We start from the raw sequence: 19651 nt of genomic DNA, 5'->3' as shown, positions 1-19651 counted from the left end.
ACCGCAATAAAAAAAGAAATATAACTGAAAGTGTTCTCAAATAGTGCAGCGTCAATCGAAAAGAATTTACAATTTTGTCAAGTTTCAAGTTTTTCAAATTTGTCGCCTCGAGCTAGTAGTTTTTTAGTGGCGCAGTTTGGAAACAGGCTGTAATCCGAAAAGGCAGCAAAATTTTCTCTTTCTTAAATACAATGTTAAAATTTTTTAATTGAAGTACTAAATAAAAAAAATATTATTAAAAATTAATAACTTATTTTTTATTTACCTTAATCCCCTAATGTACTCACCAAAATTATTTCTTAAAAATATTCGACATCCGCATTCCACATTCGCAACATCCCTAATGCACATGCACAAGTTTTACTAAGAATCGATTTTTGTGGGAAAATGTGATATTGTGTGTAAATGCATAAATTTTTCACAATTTAAATATTAAAACAATACGAGAAGCAGAGTTCGTTTTATTTAAATTATTTAAAGGTTAACGCGGGTCACCACCATTTTCGTATGAAAATATGTGAAGCTTAAAATTCGGAAATGACGCAGAAATCCGAAACACTAGCTAATGTACGTATGCGACTTATAATTCAATGGAATTCAGATGATGATTATAATGTCGGCAAATGATTATGATAATAATATCGACTACATGTATTCAATACTTCTATATTGGTAGTAACCTAACTGCGCGGTGTGTTAGGACTCAGCAATCAAAGTTTAAGCACAACTGTACGTTTGCAGGTTTTACCCTGCAGAAAAAAATTATCAATTGATTAAAATAACCAACTTCTAGTTAGCTTTTTTGGGGGACTTCGATAAACAACTAACTTTTAACTAGCTATGACAAAACTAACCTTAAGTTAGTTGTAAAGTCGTGCAGACGTAATCGGGAATTTGTTTTCATTACAAGTTTCTATTTAAATATCCACACAAAAATTACTTTCAATACATATTTTTTCTGAACTTTGCAGATTATTTTTCGTAGTCGAAATTTTACATTATCATTTTGAAGTTATATCTGACGGTGTTCGAATATCGGGCCACCTACCGCAGAATATGTAAACAATTATGAAATGTAATAACATAAAGTAAATAAATAAAAAATTAAAAAAGGCAAAAAATATTTTGTTTTCTTACTGATATTTATGTCCAAAAGTAGTTAGCTACAAGTTAGTTGACATCTAATGCAGAGGAAACCAGTTCTCACTATTTTCCGGCCATCGCCCTTCAAAAAAAAAGCTAGTCCCATTTCCTATCTATGAATATTGGGATAAATACATTCGATTGATTTTGAAATGTCTTCGTTAGCGGTTGAAAATAAATTTTAAAGGGGAATATTTTAAACAGTGGCGTATGTGCCACTTTGTGCACAAAGTGACGTTATACAAACTGAAATGTGCTGATCAAGTAACACAAGTTTATTTTATAGCAATCTGGCCCTTAAAAACCGATTTTTAAATTAGTAGCAATTTAAGTATTATTTGGTAATTTTTAATCGACTCGCATTTGTGAGTTCGTTAGTTTTTTGCAAAGGGTTCTTTGTTTTTGAAATCTATATAGATATGCACATGCAAAATTTCCATGTAGATCAATACTGAAAAGTGTTTATTTTTTAATTTTAAACATGTTATGTGTAAAATTGTGTAATTGTGTGCTTAGTATTCAACAAACCAATTTTAATTTTGCTACCCGCCACACATATGGTGTGTGAAGTTAAACAATCAGTGCTTAATTTAATTAATACGGTGTGTAAATATGACTGCGATGTATAGACATTGCGATTTGTTTTAAATTCATATGTAATTTTTCACATACGATTTCCGATTCTTTTTGTTATACATATGTATATCATCTGTACTGTAATATTTGCTGACTGTACTTTCAGATACTACCAATACAAATTTCATTCTAAAAAACGATTGTAAATTAAAAATTTTCCTCTTTGTGTTCAAAATTGATTATAATTTGGAATTTTTCACAAATTTTACTTTTAAACTGCACATTTACGTTGTAATTTCAGCATAAACGTTTGAAATTACACTTGAGTGATGTAAATCTGCAGCTGAAGAAAATAACTTAACTTAATTGATCTCGTTGTAAGATTCTTGTGTGTGCAACTTGTGAATAATAAGCTAGGAAAAAAGTAAGCCATTAGAGGTCATATGAAGAGTACAAATATAATTTTGGACCCATCTTTATTTATGAACTGAAAATAGCACAAGGGAGAATAAAATCAAAGAAAAAATTATAAAAACATAGTTTCCGGGCGATTACAGGGGTGTACTCAAATGAGTACACTGACCGCCTATGTATGAAAATTTTCAAAACATGCTTTCTCGACACAAAGTGTATTTAGGCACTTCTTACATTGCCGCACACTCTTGAATGACAAAGGACACACGGCAACTGTTTTTCAATTTTGGTGGGATAGTATCCAATTCCATCTTGAGGTAGGCCTAGAACCACCGACGCAGACTGGCGCGTTTTTTTTGTACACCGTGGCGTAGACAATATCGTGCGATATGACCAGTTGATCTATGGGTGCATTATTACTCATCACAAGTAAACGCCAGGAATTAGGAATGACCATGTTCGACAAGTATGCAAATAACACCCTCCACCACTTTTTACCATTAATAGCGATTCTATATAGCGCGATGGACAGATCCAGTTCATCTACTCCACCCATATTTTTGTTGTAATCTTGGAACAATCGTGGTATGGGCACGTCGGTCTTCTGCCGTTTGTTGGACACCATCGCTTGACAGTCCCTAATGGTGCAATGGTATCGTAGTTGGTCGTCATTTACATACACTATTGTCTTTCCACCTTACCAGTAGCAGTTCACTTTCCTTGTCAAAGCTATAGTCGTAAGATGCACGCTCTTTCTTTTTCATGTCTTTCGTGCTAGTCAGTGGGCATTTTTTATTTCGGTTTTCTCTTCCAATTCCTGTAGTTCAGTAGCCTAGGTTTTTCAAGTAAACCAAAAGATCGTAGCAAGCGAGCCCATTTCGCGGGCTAGATCAGGGGAAAATCATGGGCAAACGGGAAGGGGGCAACAAATCTTACTAATACACGTATAGCAATGAGAGCCACTGCACACGCATTCTAGAGTAAAAAGGCTCACTCTCCCAAACGTACGCCACATACACTCCTCGTCATTGGAATAGCTCAACTTGTTAATCTTTAGTATTTACACTTTTAATTTTGTTTATTTAATATTCATTACATCCGATTTTAAAACTTTATACAGAGTTAAAAAAATGTCAACAAAGGGATACAATAAAGTGCAAGTTTCAAGTGTCTGTAAAATAGCGGTGATTTTTGACAATTGTTTTGGTGATAGTGCTGCGCATTTTCTCTCATACAAAGTATGCTCGACAAAACTTTTATATGGAATAAAATGCGCAGTACTGTCAATAAAAAATAAATGAATTTGAGATATCGGGGCTGTTTTAGAGTCACTTCAAACTTGCACTTAATTACACTATAATTGAATTGGCTACAAAACTGCATGTCAGAAATTTTTCTAAAAATATTATTAACTTATTCACTGCAGGTCATTAGGATGGCACACTCCTATGTTGACCTTTTCTAAGAACTGTTTCCAGCTCTCTAGAAAAACGAAAAAATCATATAAAATGCTGCCCAAGAAATGGAAAATAAACTTTCTTTTAAGTTTTAGTTTGTAAAAAATTTTAAAATTGCATTTACCCGTAGAATATGCTATATCGTCACTAGACACGAATAAAGGCGCGAGCTCAAAAGTTGACGGCGAAAAAAGACGCATAAAAAAATTTCAGCGTCAGATACTCTTAACATACTTCGCCAAAGTTTTTTATAAGCATCTTTTTTCGTCAAAACACCAGCGCGCCTTTATTCGTATGTAGTGACGATATTTTTACAAAAAACTTATATTAAATAAACAAACGGAAAACTGTAAATACTAAGAATTGAAAGGGTGTGCAATTCAAATGACGAGGAGTGTATATGAGCAGATGTGATCACTACCACAAGTAAACGCGAGCTGAAAGCGTGATTGTGTTAGTATGCCAATTACGTTTGAATAAATTTGCGTTCGCTTTCCCTGTGGGGAAAATCTCTAGTTCTGAACTGGTGCGCTTCTAGTACATTTAGACCCAGTACTGGTTCGCGATAAATCTCTTTTGCATGCAAGCAACTGGCGAATTTAACATGGCGATGTCCTAGGAAGTGTCATTTGCACCCCGCTGCATCCCTTTTTTCGATAGTTCCGAACTAGTCCTAAATTCTATAGTTCCGAACCAGTTCTAAAATCGACAGACGAAAGAAAAAAGTATCATGATTTTTCAATCTTTTTGGTTCTTCCGTGTGTGCGCGTTTAAGTTATTTTGGAAGAAATGTGTTTTCAATTTGAAATTAAATTTGTTTGAATGATTGTAAGAAATGTACGTTTAGCTGTAGCTGAGTTTGCAGAGGTGCTCGCTGTTATTTGTTAGATTCCAGACTGTCCCATGATGTTAAAATGTTAACACAAATTTTAGTTTTGTATTACCAAGCTATGAAAAAGCATCTGCGAAGCACAGAATAGAAGCGTATTTGAACGAAAAAGCCGCCGAATACATATCTATGTAAAGTAAACAAGCCCCCCGCTGCATCCCTTATTCGATAGTTCCGAACTGGTTCTAAATTCGACAAATAAGATCTAGTTCGTTCTGCATCCCTTTTTCTATAGTTCCGAACTATTTATAAATTCGTCACTTTAGATATAGATTTCAAGTGAGAAAAACTGAAAGAAATTAGTTTTTTAAAAGTACCTCTTTTCCCCGATTTTGGACTGGTAGGGATTTAGTTCCTATCGGACTAGTTCCTTTTTGGCGATAAAGACCTAGTACGGAACTAGAAATTTGATTCACTAGTCCGTGGTTTCCCTACAGGGTTGTTACGCTCTCGCATGTATTTGCATGTGATGCTTACGCTCTTTAAGCAGGCGCTCACTCTCTGTCCATGCTTGTATATGAGCAAATTTGACATCGATATAACTGTTGCCAACTTTGTGCCTTGTTTTAATTTTCTATTTGGCACGTTTTAGCACTTTTTTATCCTCAATATGACACTTCCTAGCTATGTATGTTTGGCAGCCCTGTTGGCAAATTTGATCACTAGCTGACCTTCACCGTGCGCTCTTTGCTGGATTCGGACTACAAAATGGAAGTAAATAAATATCAAGTATTCGTAGTAGATGTGCATTTCTTATCTTTATAAAAAACAATTCATTTCTCCTCGTATCCTTGTACAAATAAGGAGCTAAAGCGGCCTTATAAGGGTCGATATCTGTAGACTGGAAAATCGACCAGCTAGTGGTTGAGATGTCATTTACACGGGTCGATTTTGGTTGAACGACAAAAATCTACTAGAAAATCGACCCGTGTAAAGGCGCCTTAATCCAGCTAGCAATTATCATTAAAGTTAAAATGCCTTGGTTAAAATTAATAAAAAGTTATTTCATTCTTTCTTTACCGGGACAATTGTTACATCGGTGGGCAACGACGCAATCACAGAACTTTAGACAGAGCAATATTTTTCGATCGGGTTCAAATCGGGCGATTGTGAGGGCCTATTCACGAATTCAAGTGTATTTGCAAAGTTGCTGTAGCTCACCAATGTAACAATCGTGTCGATAAAAAGGTAAAATATAACTTTTAGTTTGCTATTAAAAACCCCACCTCCTTTCTATTTGAAGAGTAAATTTGTTGATGCAACAAAAAGGAGCAGATTTTCAGTTGAGCGAAGTAGAGGACTAGGTTTTTTCGACAAAACGGAACAAATATCTCCTATCGGAGCGAAGTCCGAACGATGGCTTATTGTGTATATGAGGAAAATGTATGCTCTTTGTTTGGTACACAAAGTCAGTATTACCGTAGCCGCACTGCGATGAACATGATGCTGGTGGGATATAAATAATTTTTTCGCAACTTTTCATACCCTTCCTCGCGTAAACTGTTTTTCCCTTTCTCCAGCCCGCGCTCGCACTTTCGTTACTGCGCGGGCAAAAAAGTGCCCATGTCTGATCAAGATCATTGGCCGACGGTCTTATGCCATCTGCTCATATAAACTCCTCGTCATTTCAATTGCACACCCTTTCAATTCTTAGTATTTACAGTTTTCCGTTTGTTTATTTAATATAATTTTTTTGTAAAAATACCGTCACTACATACGAATAAAGCCGCGCTGGTGTTTTGACGGTGAAAAAAAGCGTTTAAAAAAATTTTGCGAAAAAAGATGCGTACAAAAAACTTTGGCGAAGTATGTTAAGAGTATTTGACGCTCAATTTTTTTTATGCGTCTTTTTTCGCCGTCAACTTTTGAGCTCGCGCCTTTATTCGTGTCTAGTGACGATATAGCATATTCTACGGGTAAATGCAATTTTAAAATTTTTTACAAACTAAAACTTAAAAGAAAGTTTATTTTCCATTTCTTGGGCAGCATTTTATATGATTTTTTCGTTTTTCTCGAGAGCTGGAAACAGTTCTTAAAAAAGGTCAACATAGGAGTGTGCCATCCTAATGACCTGCAGTGAATAAGTTAATAATATTTTTAGAAAAATTTCTGATATGCAGTTTTGTAGCCCATTCAATTATTGTATAATTAAGTGCAAGTTTGAAGTGACTCTAAAACAGCCCCGATTTTTCAAATTCATTTATTTTTTATTGACAGTGCTGCGCATTTTATTCCATATAAAAGTTTTGTCGAGCATACTTTGTATCACCAAAAAAATTTTCAAAAATCACCGCTATTTTACAGACACTTGAAACTTGCACTTTATTGTACCCCTTTGTTGACATTTTTTTAACTCTGTATAAAGTTTTAAAATCGGATGTAATGAATATTAAATAAACGAAATTAAAAGTGTAAATACTAAAGATTAAAAAGTTGAGCTATTCCAATGACGAGGAGTGTATGTGGCGTACGTTTGGGAGAGTGAGCCTTTTTACTCCAGAATGCGTATGCAGTAGCTCTCATTGCTATACGTGTATTAGTAAGATTTGTTGCCCCCTTCCGTTTGCCCATGATTTCCCCTGATCTAGCCCGCGAAATGGGCTCGCTTGCTCGTATGGGCTTTTTTGCCGTGCCCATGTCTGAAGAATCTTGATGATCTTGAACATTTTATCATTAGAAGTTGCTGCTGAATTGTTGTCGACCAGACGAAGGTTTCATTTTATGTATCGAAACCTATGCCTCGATAAGGCATGAGCGATCAATTCCATGCCAATACCTTCGTCTAAACTCCAATATATTGGTTCTCGAGGTAGCTTATGATATCCAGATAATATCAATACTCCTAAAAGCTTTTTAAAATCAGATGAATCTAGTTAAACATCATGTCTGTTGTTTTGATTTGAATAAAGTATACTATTTGATATAATGATATCAACAATATCTTTATCAAAAAGTTTTTCAAATATTTGTACAGGGCTAAGGCCTTTTAGTTCTTCACGAATAGTATTTTCCTTATCTTCGACCTCGGAAGTACGCTAAGAAGTTGAGGTGTATGAAGGGGGACTTTTGCGCCAGGTTGGGATTGGAAGGCGAATAATATCTTCATTATCACCATCCTTGCGACTCGTAAATACCTCAATAGTACCAGGCACGTCATGCGGTAGAGATGATAGCACCATATCTTCCTCGGCGCGTTTTTCATCAGTCAGTTCACTTGGATCAGGTGGTATGATAACCATTTCAACTTCATCATCACCATCTTCACTATCGCAAATAATGGCATCAATAGCTTCTTGAAGCCCTTTGTAGCTCTTTTTAGCCGAAAATTGTTGTTTGCTCATTATTAGGAATATGGAGACAAAAACAGTTATTTTACTTATGTAAGTTGTCACTGTACTTAACCGAGTACAGCAAGATATATATCGCAACAGTTTTGTTGTTATTATAACTATTTGATTATATTATAGTTTATAACTTAATTCGACATATTTTGTTTAGTAATTGAATGTGACAAGAAATGATTATACAGTAATTGTTATCATATTTCAAAAATAATTTACATACCTGCGCAGTTCTCACGTTGCACAACTTCAACTGATGTTTTGTCGTAAAAAAATCGCAATAGCCACGAAGTTCTTATTTATAGCTTTGAACAGTATAATGGTAATATAAAAAAAAACTAGAACACTATATGACTGTACTCAATTGAACCAAGTACTGAGTAGGTATCGAAAAAAATGTACTCGTATCGAAACCCAATACCAAGTTAAATTTTGATCAGAAATTTTTTTCTCTACGTTTATGCCTAATATGAATCGCCCTGTGCTTTTTGACAACTGAATTGCCAGCGAAAATTGCGAGAAGGCGCCAAAGTCGACATAATGCAAATTATACACGATGCAATTGCTTCACCAAAGTCGGGGGTTTGTAACGTTTACGAGTGAAAGTGTGAAGTGGATGAATGTTCAGTACAGACGTTTTAACACGATGTAAAAGTCACTGAGTAACTCTATTATTCTTCGCGCTGTAAACATTAGCGGGCAATAATAAAGGTAGGTAACTGTGTTATTGAAGAACAGAAATAAAGAAAAAGAGTTGATTTAAGATATAAAAAAAATCTTAGACGTAAAAATTAAACGTATCCCAAGCACAGAAAATTTAAATGCTATCTTCGAATCTAGTCCGTAGAAAATATATATATATATAAGAGTGGTTCAAAAAACACTATTTTTGGAAATTCATAAACGCCTCTTCAAAATATTGTTATTTGTGAGAAAAAAAAGTCACGTATTTTTTATAAAAAAAAAAAATTTGCTTTCGAAAAGATACCGCTAAAATTAAAACGTTGATACTGAACGTTTTAAGGATTGTCATGGGTTCAAGCTCGTTACCAGGGGTTTCTGGGATCGCGATTACGCATCTGATGTCAGTTTTTCAAAACTCGAAATGGCGGTACAAATATGGCGATCAATTAAAAAAAGTGAGTGGATTTGTTCGAAACCCGTTACTTGGTAGTTTTTGGGGTCGCTGATTATAAATATAAAGTAAATTTTTTTTTATTCAAAACGGCGGATCCAATATGGCGATCAATTTACGTTTTAAGCATTATCATGGGTTAAAACTCGTTACCTGGGCGATCAGTTAAAAAAATGATTGGATTTGGATCCGCCATTTTGAATTTTGAAAATCTGCTGACATCAGATTCGTACACAGAAACCCACTGGTAACAAGTTTCGACCCATGACAATGCTTAAAACTTTCAGTATCAACGTTTTAATTGTAGTAATTTTTTACGAATTTGATAGCAAAATTGGATCCGCCATTTTGAATTTTAAAAATTGACTTTAGATTCGTAATCAGCGACCCCGAAAATTCCGAGTTCCGAGTTTCGAACCAATCCAGCCATTTTTTTCAAATTGATCGCCATTTTGGATCCGCCATTTTGAATTTTAAAAAACTGACATCAGATGCGTAATCGGCGACCCCAGAAATCCCTGGTAATGGGTTTGAACCCATCGCAATGCTTAAAACGTTCAGTATCAACGTTTTAATATAGCAGTCTCTTTTCGAAAGCATATTTTCGGGCCCTTTCTAACTGTCCAATACATGTAATTAATTAATACCTGAGTAATTACATGTAGAAACAACATTTTTAGCTGCCCTATACATGTTACGAAAATAAAAAAAAATTTGAAAACCCCAGCGTTTTTATAAAAAATCGACTAGCGCGACCTCCAATTTTTTTTTTTTCAAAATAAAAAAATACGTTTCTTTTTTTTATCCAGCCCAGTTTCCTCCCTGAAGTCGAACCCATTAGAAGAATAGGAAGAGCTAAAACTGTGTTTTCTTTGTTGTATAAACAAGCACGATCATATTCACATATAGTTGCAACATGTGTTTCTTGCAAACCATGGTTTTCGAAAGCAGGAGCAACAATAACCACGTCAAGAAATCGGTTGACTGGCAAACATTTGGAAAAACGTCTATTCTTGGCGAGCGCACCAAAAGAAGAAATTTTTCGCTGAAATATTTTATTAATAAATGGTTTCTTAAATAAGATTAACATGTAATCTTTTCCAATGTATATATGTGTATCTGTATAAATATTATTCATCATTAAACAGATGTGTAGTTCTACTATGTAACGGAGTTTTATTAATTTTCAGTTCCTACATTATGAGTTTTATTATTCGGAGTATAGGGTTCCCAGTGATGATTAACTTGTAATTTAAAAAACAAATTTAACTTAATACGGAATGCACAATGAGTACCGATACTTTAGGTCCGATATTTTTCAGGCATCGATACTTTTTTTCGATACTACTTCCAAGTAAAAGTATGGATACCTGTATGGTATCGTTTCATCCCTAGAACAGCCATATAACTGCAGAATTTCCAGTCCTAGATCTATACTGTAGCTAAAGCAGTTAAGTTGTCAGCGGCTCTTACTCTTATGTTATCGGCAATTAGGCAAGTCTCTATTTAATAGTTTCTAGGCCAGAAAGGAGTTAAATTAAATGAGCGGCCTGAGGTAAATTTACCATTAAGAAACACGGAAGGCAATAATCGCTCCCTTAGTTATCTAAGAAATAATGAGACATAACAATGCCATGGGTTTTTGAATATTTGTAATGAAAGTAATAAATTTTTCAAATGCCCATCGCCAGAAATACATCACTTATGTCATATCCATCCATTTTCTGCCAATTTTTTCAATTTCGTTAAGAAATCTCCAAAATAAATTTTGTAAATCGCAAAGACTTCTGATCGTGCGATTTGCAGAACTTACATGTATGCTTCGCTTTTTTAGGACCATAACCATATTTTTTTAAAACTTCCAAGGCTGGATTGAAAGATACTAGATAGGATACTTTCAGGACACTTTTTGGCATCATCCCAAGCTTTAGAGCTAGGACTGGCACATAGTGAAAAAATACTTGGTACATGACGAAGGTAACTCTATAGGCAGTCTAGAACACATAGTTGCCAACTTAGTGCTTTAAGCACTAGATTTAGTGATTTTTGAAAATTAAAACGCCAAACAAAATGGTTTAGTGCCTAGTGCCCTTTTTAGTGCTTTTTTTTGAACTAAAATTCCTGAATTTACAAGAATCTACAAATTTAAATGCACTAAAATGCAAACCATGATTGATAAAAAGATGAAGTTGCAAACCCACGTTCTTGCGTTCTTGTTAAATTGTACTCGCGTTGAAAATGCTAGCACGCAGATAAGTTAAGTATTTATTTCTTTATTTTCTTGATTATTGATTGATTACACAGTTCGAAAAATTTTATCTCTTTTTGCCACCTGAGTGCATCGGTTTTTGTAGATTTTTCGGTGCTGAATCCAAAACTGGCCGCAGAATTTCTCTACCACGTCAGAATTTTGAGATATCCCAACCTCTAGATGTAAAAGCACGGCTTTTCGCAATATTTGGAGTTATATTATAAAACAACAAATTTTTTCGCTCATTTCTACTTAAAATTCAATTTCGTTTGTTGCGATTCGATTGTTTTATCTCCAGATATACCAGTTTTAATGTGCAGTACTTCGGTATTACTTCGTAAGCATGAATGGGTATTTATCAGACAACAGCATGAGTTTACTCACTTCCATGTAAACAGTATGAACTCATTGCTGTGAACTCTATAAGGTTAGTGAGAAACACCGTACAAACAGGGAGATTCATAGTTAGTTTTGAAATCAATGTCTAGCTGCAGTGTACTCATTTGATTTCAAATATGGCATTGATATACTCTTTCCAAATCAAGTCAAGCGAGTGAAAAATGCTGGTATGAAAAGCAAGTCGAGCAATCGAATGACACCCATTGACTTCAAACAATTAGTAGAGAATACGACAATTTTGAAAAAAATGGATATTGATGAAATATTTTTTTAAATATATTAGTTTTACTAAATTATTTAGTTATACACCTGACGTACATTATATAATTAGTCTACAAAAGAAATGCAATGTTACCTCAGAAGACATCGGCTTTATAAGGGACTTGAAAAATAAGTTGCTTTATTATTTAAAAACAGTTGCTGTTGAAAACTAACAGATTTGCACAAAATTTTGCTTTTTATACCTGCCAGCTAAAGAGCTCAAGAACTTTACCGAATCTGAGCAAAGGTACACAAAAGAGAAATGTGTACAAATTATGAGAACGTTAACTGAGACTTCTGGCAGTACAACGGAACCTCAAATTGCGGATACACCTTTGCTACCCTCAGACAGCTTTGAGCTGTTTTCAGGTCTTCTTAAACAACCTACCTTTGTGAGCAGAACTGATACAGCTACTTCAGAGCTACGGCGATATGAAAATATTGAGGTAAATTTTCATACGGACTTCGTTATAATTAATTGGTGGGAGGTACACAAATGCGAAATGCCGCTGCTGCATAAACTCAGTCGTAGAGTAATAGCCACTGCTTCAACTAGCGCATCGTCAGAAAGAGTTTTTTCTTCTGCAGGAAATGTTATTTCTGACAAAAGATGCCACCTTTTGTCAAAAGATGATGCCCTTAATCAGTTGATATTTTTGCGTTATAATATTAACAAAAATTGTCTTTGCAAATGTTTTTTCTTTGATACTTTCATTACAGCAGTTATGCCATGCACTTGTTGGCAACACTGCTAGAACATCTATCATGTCACTGTCCAGCAGTTGGAAGTAGAATGCAAATAATGCATGGCTGTTCGATAATATCGGTATGAAATTCGATAATAATTTTTAACATCGCGAAATTGTCGATACTTCGATGTAAGCTTCGACGATGTTTTAAACATCCACATTAGCGCAGCTCTCAAACTTGTCTTGAATTAAACTTATCCATTGTTTTCAAATTTTTTTACTGATCACGAATTTTTATATTATTAATTTTTGGGAGAATATTTATTCAGAAATTTTGAACTTAGCGTCCAGATGGAGAATCCTTACTTCCTTACTAAAATTATAAATCCGAAAGTGAGTTTGTTTGTTTGCTACGTTTTCACGCTTTAACTACTGAAGCGATCATCATGAAATTTTGTACACTGCTGTCATTTAGCCCAACTTAAAATATAGGATCAATTTAATCTCGATTAGACAAGGGAGCGTGGCACCTCCCTTACAAACGGAATATTTCATACCGCATTTGTCAGGAAATATTTTTGATCGATTACTGGAGATGGTATGGAGATATATAAAATCATTATCTACTCATGGATGAGAGCTGCCACCTTTTAAAAAATCAAATTCAACTGTAATTTAGGGATTTATTTATTTGAAAATTATATGGATGTCAATAGGCTTAAAAAGCTATAGTTCGAATATATTTCGAAAAAGGTTCCCACCTGTTTGAAAAGTCAAATTTAAATTAATTTTACGCAAGCTATCTCAAGAATTAAAATATGGTTGTCTAACGAAATATTGTTAAGAAACCTTTAGTTTAAAAGTTTGGAATAATATTTAAGTCTTTCGCAAGGGTTTCCACCTTTTTATAAATTAAATTCAATTTTTCCAAATTAAATATTACAGTAGAAGGCGCGCAATGGTTCTGGCGTTTGATATATCGGTGGTGATTTGAGATTTATCCCTGTATAACTTAGCCCTGGTGTCTCGGAATGAAGCTTTAACGGATAATAATACTGACAAATAACATCCATTGGACCAATTGTAACACACAAGAGTTCGATATACTCATTGGTCGCACCAGGGTGGGAAATAAAGTCAATTGACCTTATTTCCAATTACCTTATTACCTGTCACCGTGGCATCACATGATATGACATCATATGACATCAAATCAGAGGATATAACAACACATGACATGACATCCTATCACATCACATAAAATCACGTCATCGCACTTCATCTCATCTACGTGAATAGAAAAAGAAAAGGATGTAAGCAAAGATGTTAAAGATAAAAACAAAGATGAAAACCAAGGTAAAGTTACCGATTTCAAAACCAAAAACAGCGTTGGAAAGGTAATTTTCTGTAGATGAGGAGAGTTTTTATAGTTTCGAAATTGGTTGAAAATCGTCGTTAAAAAATTTCAATATTTTTGTATGGTTGTTTTTGCAACCTGTTCAATTTAAGCTGTTTCGCATTTTGTTTTACTTCGGATTTGGAATTAAACTTTGAAATAAGGATAAATGTGAAGATGAAGAAACAAGTGATAACGATGAAGACAAAAAAGGCAAAAGTGAAGATAAAGACGAAAATTGAGACAAAGGCGAAAATGGAGACAATGAGAAATACATAAGAAGTAGGTTAACAGAGTTGAAATTTTCCGATAGGAATCGAAATAAATTCAGCCATAAAGGTTACTGAAATTTATCGAATCATCGAAGTTTATAATTATCGAAATTTATCCATGCTTATTAAGTTACTGCAACGTATCGAATTATTCAAACTGATCAATGTTTACTGAGTTGTCGAAATTTATAGACACAGAAACTTAGTTGTCCAAATTTACGGATAGTTATCGAGCTATAAAAACGTGTGGGATTAACGAAATTTGTCAAGTTAAAGAAATGTATCAAGTTATCGATATTTATTGAATTATCATTATTTACAGACTTAACGAAATTTATCGAGGTGTCTTTCAACTTACAGAGTTATCGATAATTATCGATCTACTGAAATTGGTTGGTTCAACGAAGCGAAGTTTATGGAATTTTCAAAATGTATCGATTTATCGAAGCTTCAAGGTTATATAAGCTTATCGATTTATCACTGCTTATTGAATTTAATCGTCTTAACAGAGTGTAACGAGTTATCAAAATGTTTAGATAGTTTTCGAAAAATGTGGAGATGTCAAAAGTAAAAATTTATAAAGGTATCCAAAGTTTTTACATTTTTGAGTTATCGAAAGTTGAAATTCATCGAACTATCGATATGTATCAAATCATTGAAATGTATCGATAAACTTGAATGTATCGGGTCAATTCCAAGTCATGCCGAAGTCCTCCAAAGACCTTCTCAGATAAAAAAAAAATTTAGTTACGTTTTAGCAGATTTTCCGGTTAGTTAATTTGTACCGTGTAAGTTGTGCTACGAGTTAAGTTAGAAAACCTCTCCAAGGTTCTAATACTAGAAAAACTGTCGAATTTCGACAGTAACTGGCACTCTAGTATATATTATTGTAGATTATAGAAGATTGGTATGAATCGAAATGATTTTGAATATGAGTGTCAGACGAAAGCGGTTTAAAAAGGTTGCCAACTGTTTAAAAGGTTAAATTCAAACTATTCAATAATTTAAATGAATTATTACAATATGGGTATCAATCGAAATGATTTTTAATGGGCTTCATTTCAAAACTACATGTAAGAGGTTTCCATCTGTTTAAAATCTTAAATTGAGTTCAGGGAATAAGTTAATTGAAAAAGTATGACAAGTGAGAAGTTTAAAAAAGTTTTTGTTTGAAAATATTTTGAAGATGGTTAAACAAATTTTAAACCTCCTGTTTTTTAACTGAGGGTGAGGGCGATCTAGTACTAATATACAATTACAAATTTATTGCCAAGTCACAGAACATTTTTTATATTCCAGGCCTTGGAGTCGGATATAGGAAGACTAATTAAATACAAGGAAATACAAAGGTATTGGTTAGGATTGAAAATTATTACATTTTTCATTGAATTTAACTAGGACTTAAGAAATTGTTAAATATCATAAACCAGGTGTAAGGTTGCTACATAGCAATCTAGCACATGTTTTGTTGCTTTTCAACAAAATGGGTGCTAGATTGCTGCGTAGCAACCATACACCTAAAATGCTACTCAACGTGAGCTCCCCTAATGTATCTGTGAACATTGGTTAGGTGGCTTACCGAAACCACAATATACCAAATGTTTGCGATTTGAATGTCAAAGTGATGTCGCGCGAATAAAAATAGTTTTTACCTGAGTATTGTTACTAATATTCTTTTGTGGTGGTATGTAAAAAAAAATTAAAACAGCAGGTTATAAGGCTGCAAGGCTAATATAAAATTGGTATCTTTATAAAAGCAATTGAAGTAATTTGTGTAAAACTAAGTAATTTACGCCTATATAGTCTAAGACGAGAAATACAAAATTTCGAAGATCTATGGTCAGTTTCACAGAAGAATGCTAGACTAGCGAGTATGCAGGCATGAGTTCCATATACTTTTTTAGGGTCTGGATGTCAATCTTATCGGCACTATGTATTATGTATATACAGGTATGTAATATGCCGATTTCACCGATCTGAAACTAAAAACAAGGAAAATATAATTTTTTTTAGCTTTGAAACTATATGTATATATTTTAATTTAAATTGTGGAACGCATTTTACGGGTGGTGTACACACGCACAAACACTGGGCGCATGTACAGTAAATAGCACGTGACAGATTAAAGCCGTAGAAAAGAGTAGAAAAAACAAATGCATAAAACACGACTAAGTAACAAAACAAGCGCATACTGACACGCCTATCTTTTCGTTTTCACAAGTCCTTATTTCAGCGCTACTATAAAGTGCTTTCTTCATATTTTTAAAATTGTTATCATTTTGCTTTCTTAGGTTTTTGATTCTTCACATACAGTTACCCACATAAATACAAGTAATCTATTCTTTTCATTCAGTTTTTATTTTAATCAGTAACATGCAACAATATAAAAACTAAAAGTATAATAAAAATCAAAAACTAATGGAGCCCAAAGCGGAAATCAGCTGCCCCATAATTGTTACTGTTAAAAACTTCAGTTTCAACTAAACCAAATAAAAAAATTAAAACCTCCGTTAATAATAAACTAATAAAGAGAGCTTTTACTATAACAACACCAGCAATTGAACTGTTTCTTAACCTCATTGAACTTCTTTCTCGAAATATTTTTCTTTTTATTTTTCTTTTCCATTTCAAGGTCATAGGCGGTGAATTGCAAGAGCGCTTGATTCCGGTACCATACAGCAAGAGCAACACAGATCAAGCTGTAAGATTTCCTCTTATCTTCTGCTACAACCAAATTCTTAACTGTTTTCATTGCTTTTCCGTTCTGTACTTTTTAACCACTTTTAAACCAAAATGTTTTTTTTTTTTAATATATTTGTATTTTGATTTTTTTATTTCTTTGCACTATGGTGTGCTTTAGAAGGAGCAGCGGCAATTAGTTTGAATTTGAGTTTTCAAGCTTGCTCGTTTGCATATAAAAAAAAATGCTTAAGCAAACTTTGTTGAAATAAATCATTTACGCTGTTTTTTTGTTCGCTCCTGTTAACTGTATGTAGTCCTTTTTGCTGATGATGCATTGACCGTAACCTTTTGCATAACACTTAGCCGGCTCCATTTGCATTAATGATTTCATTACCGTTTCACTTTCCTTTTGCATTATCATTTCCGTTCCCCGTTCACTTTCATTTTCTTTTTCCGTTTCGGTTTGTCCTTCCACTTTTGTTTCTCTTCCTATTCCAGTTTGTCAGGGAACGGATTTTTAGGACCTAAGAGCCTATAAAAAAGGCAAAATAAAATAAAGAAATAGGCTAGAAAAATCAAAATAAAGTAGAGAAATAGGCCGCAGAGAGGCAAAAGAAGGCTCTAAAAAAATAATAAAAAAATACATTTATTCTAGAAATGTTTATTTTACAAGTAAAAAGAGAAAAACTATGAACTAGTTTAATTATATGATATATAGTTGTGTTTTCGTATTCTCCAGCAAAAAATATCCAGTAACTTGCTAGTAACCAAATTTCGGAGAGCACGCCAATATTTACTCCCAATGAGAGAAATATTCAAGAATGTACGAAAACGCAAAACCAGCAAGACGTTGCAAGTTTTATAAGCAGCTGATTAATTTGTTATTCTCCGACGCAATTTTCTAAGAAAAATAGTATTTCCCATCTTATTATATATTTAAATAGGTTTATTTTGTCAATTGCAACTCTAAATGCACCACAAACAATTATTTTGGTAATGTGAATTGCATTAAGTAAAATTTCAGTAAAACTTGCAAGTTCAGCTGTCATTTTTGCTCTCTCAATTTTCTCTCTTTTGCTGGTTTCTTGCAAGCTTTTGCGTACGAAAACGCCATCCAGAAAAAAAAACAGTAAAATTTGTACTGGATTTTACTGGATAGTGCGCACGCGAACAGAGCTTAATTTGTACTTTGAATTTTTAACTATTTTTTCTTTGCCATTTACAATGAAAGGTAGAAAAGGCAAATATTTAAAAAAAAGGCAAAAAAGACAACATCAAATGTGTATATATGGAATCAGGGAAAGCTAAATCGTGGACATTCTTATTTGAATATACTCTATTGGCTTTATTCATAAAAAAGAAGTAGATTTAAACAGCTTTATAAAATGATGTTTTCATACATTTTTCAGTTTATAAACCTTTTTAAAGCTACTTTAATTTTTATGAATAAGGCCATCTTTAGCAAAAAAAACGGCAATTTCCATAAAATCCGTTCCCTGCTCACACTGTTGTTGTTATATTTAAAAACGGCTGGTTTTTGTGAATAACCTAAAAATTATTTGCTTTTGTTATTTTATGGCCTTATAAAATTATATTCAACAATTTTTATTGAGCTTGAGGCCGTTTTCAATGAAAAACTATTGTGGAAAAGCAACAATACTTTAAAAAAATGGTAAAAGTGATAGCTACATATTTCGGAAATCACCATATTTCCTCATCAGACTTCTTTCATTGGGATTCGATCCAACGATCCCAGCTAACTTAGCCAGTTGCCTACGCACTATGTTAAGTTCGCCTTGTAAATTCTTGTTGCTTTTTTCACTTTTTCATTTGTTAAGCCAACTACAATCAAGCGCAGATATTCCAGTGCTATTTAAATTTGATCATGTGGATGTTGGTTTTGTTGGATTTTGTTAATAATTATATTTTTAGAATGTTTATCTTTTAGGTGTGCTCGACCTTAAGTTATTTGCTTTTGTTATTTTATGGCCTTATAACAATTGTATTCAACCATTTTTATTGAGCTTGATGCCGTTTTAAATGAAAAAAACTACTCTGGAAAATCAACAATAATTTGAAAAAATGGTAGAAGTGATAGCTATTTCGAAAATCACAACATTTCCTCATCAGGCTTCTTTCAGTGGGATTCGATCCAACGATCACAAAAATGGTAAAAGTGATAGCTATATATTTCGGAAATCACCATATTTCCTCATCAGACTTCTTTCATTGGGATTCGATCCAACGATCCCAGCTAACTTAACCAGTTGCCTACGCACTGTGCTAAGTTCGCCTTGTAAATTCTTGTTGCTTTTTCCACTCTTTCAAATGTTAAGCCAACTACAATCAAACGCAGCTATTCCAGTGCTATTTAAACTTGATTATCTGATTGTTGGTTTTTGTTGATAATTTTATTTTCAGAATGTTTAACTCAAGGATGCATTGTAACGTTAATTTTAGCGTTTACCAAAAAAAAGCAATAGTTTCTGTTGAAACGATTCAGTTTTTTATCGCTTAGGTATTTAACAAAATAATTCTATTTTGGTTTTTAACGAAAAGATTTTCAATCGTTAATGCTGGAGTTGTAGCATGCATTTAGGTGCTAGTTGTTAATAGTGAGCTGACAATGGCATACAACACCAACTCTTCGTTGATTAATTTTGTTTCGATGTTAACGATTGGTGATTTAATTCATTTCAACGTTAACGATTGAGTTTTGCTTTGTTAATTTAGCTCTGAAACGAAA

General features: G+C 33.6%; 2 protein-coding genes across 9 annotated transcripts in view; both read left to right on the top strand.

Moving 5' to 3' along the window:
• The window catches only part of LOC118745572 (putative nuclease HARBI1), a 754224-nt gene that overhangs the window by 215372 nt on the left and 519201 nt on the right, over positions 1 to 19651 (top strand). The gene's annotated exons all lie outside the window — the stretch shown is intronic.
• LOC118745573 overlaps positions 13874 to 19651 on the top strand; it is a 33955-nt gene continuing 28177 nt past the window's right edge. Inside the window, exons 1-2 of the mRNA XM_036479063.1 lie at positions 13874 to 13911; positions 16856 to 16924. Of these exons, the coding sequence (XP_036334956.1) occupies positions 13879 to 13911; positions 16856 to 16924 (102 nt within the window). The 5' untranslated portion in view covers positions 13874 to 13878. The remainder of the gene's footprint in view (positions 13912 to 16855; positions 16925 to 19651) is intronic.

This window comes from Rhagoletis pomonella, unplaced genomic scaffold (assembly GCF_013731165.1).
Source record: "Rhagoletis pomonella isolate Grant_MI unplaced genomic scaffold, Rhpom_1.0 Rhpom_scaffold_00009, whole genome shotgun sequence".
Lineage (NCBI taxonomy): Eukaryota > Metazoa > Arthropoda > Insecta > Diptera > Tephritidae > Rhagoletis > Rhagoletis pomonella.
This window is presented reverse-complemented; position numbering and strand designations above follow the sequence as displayed.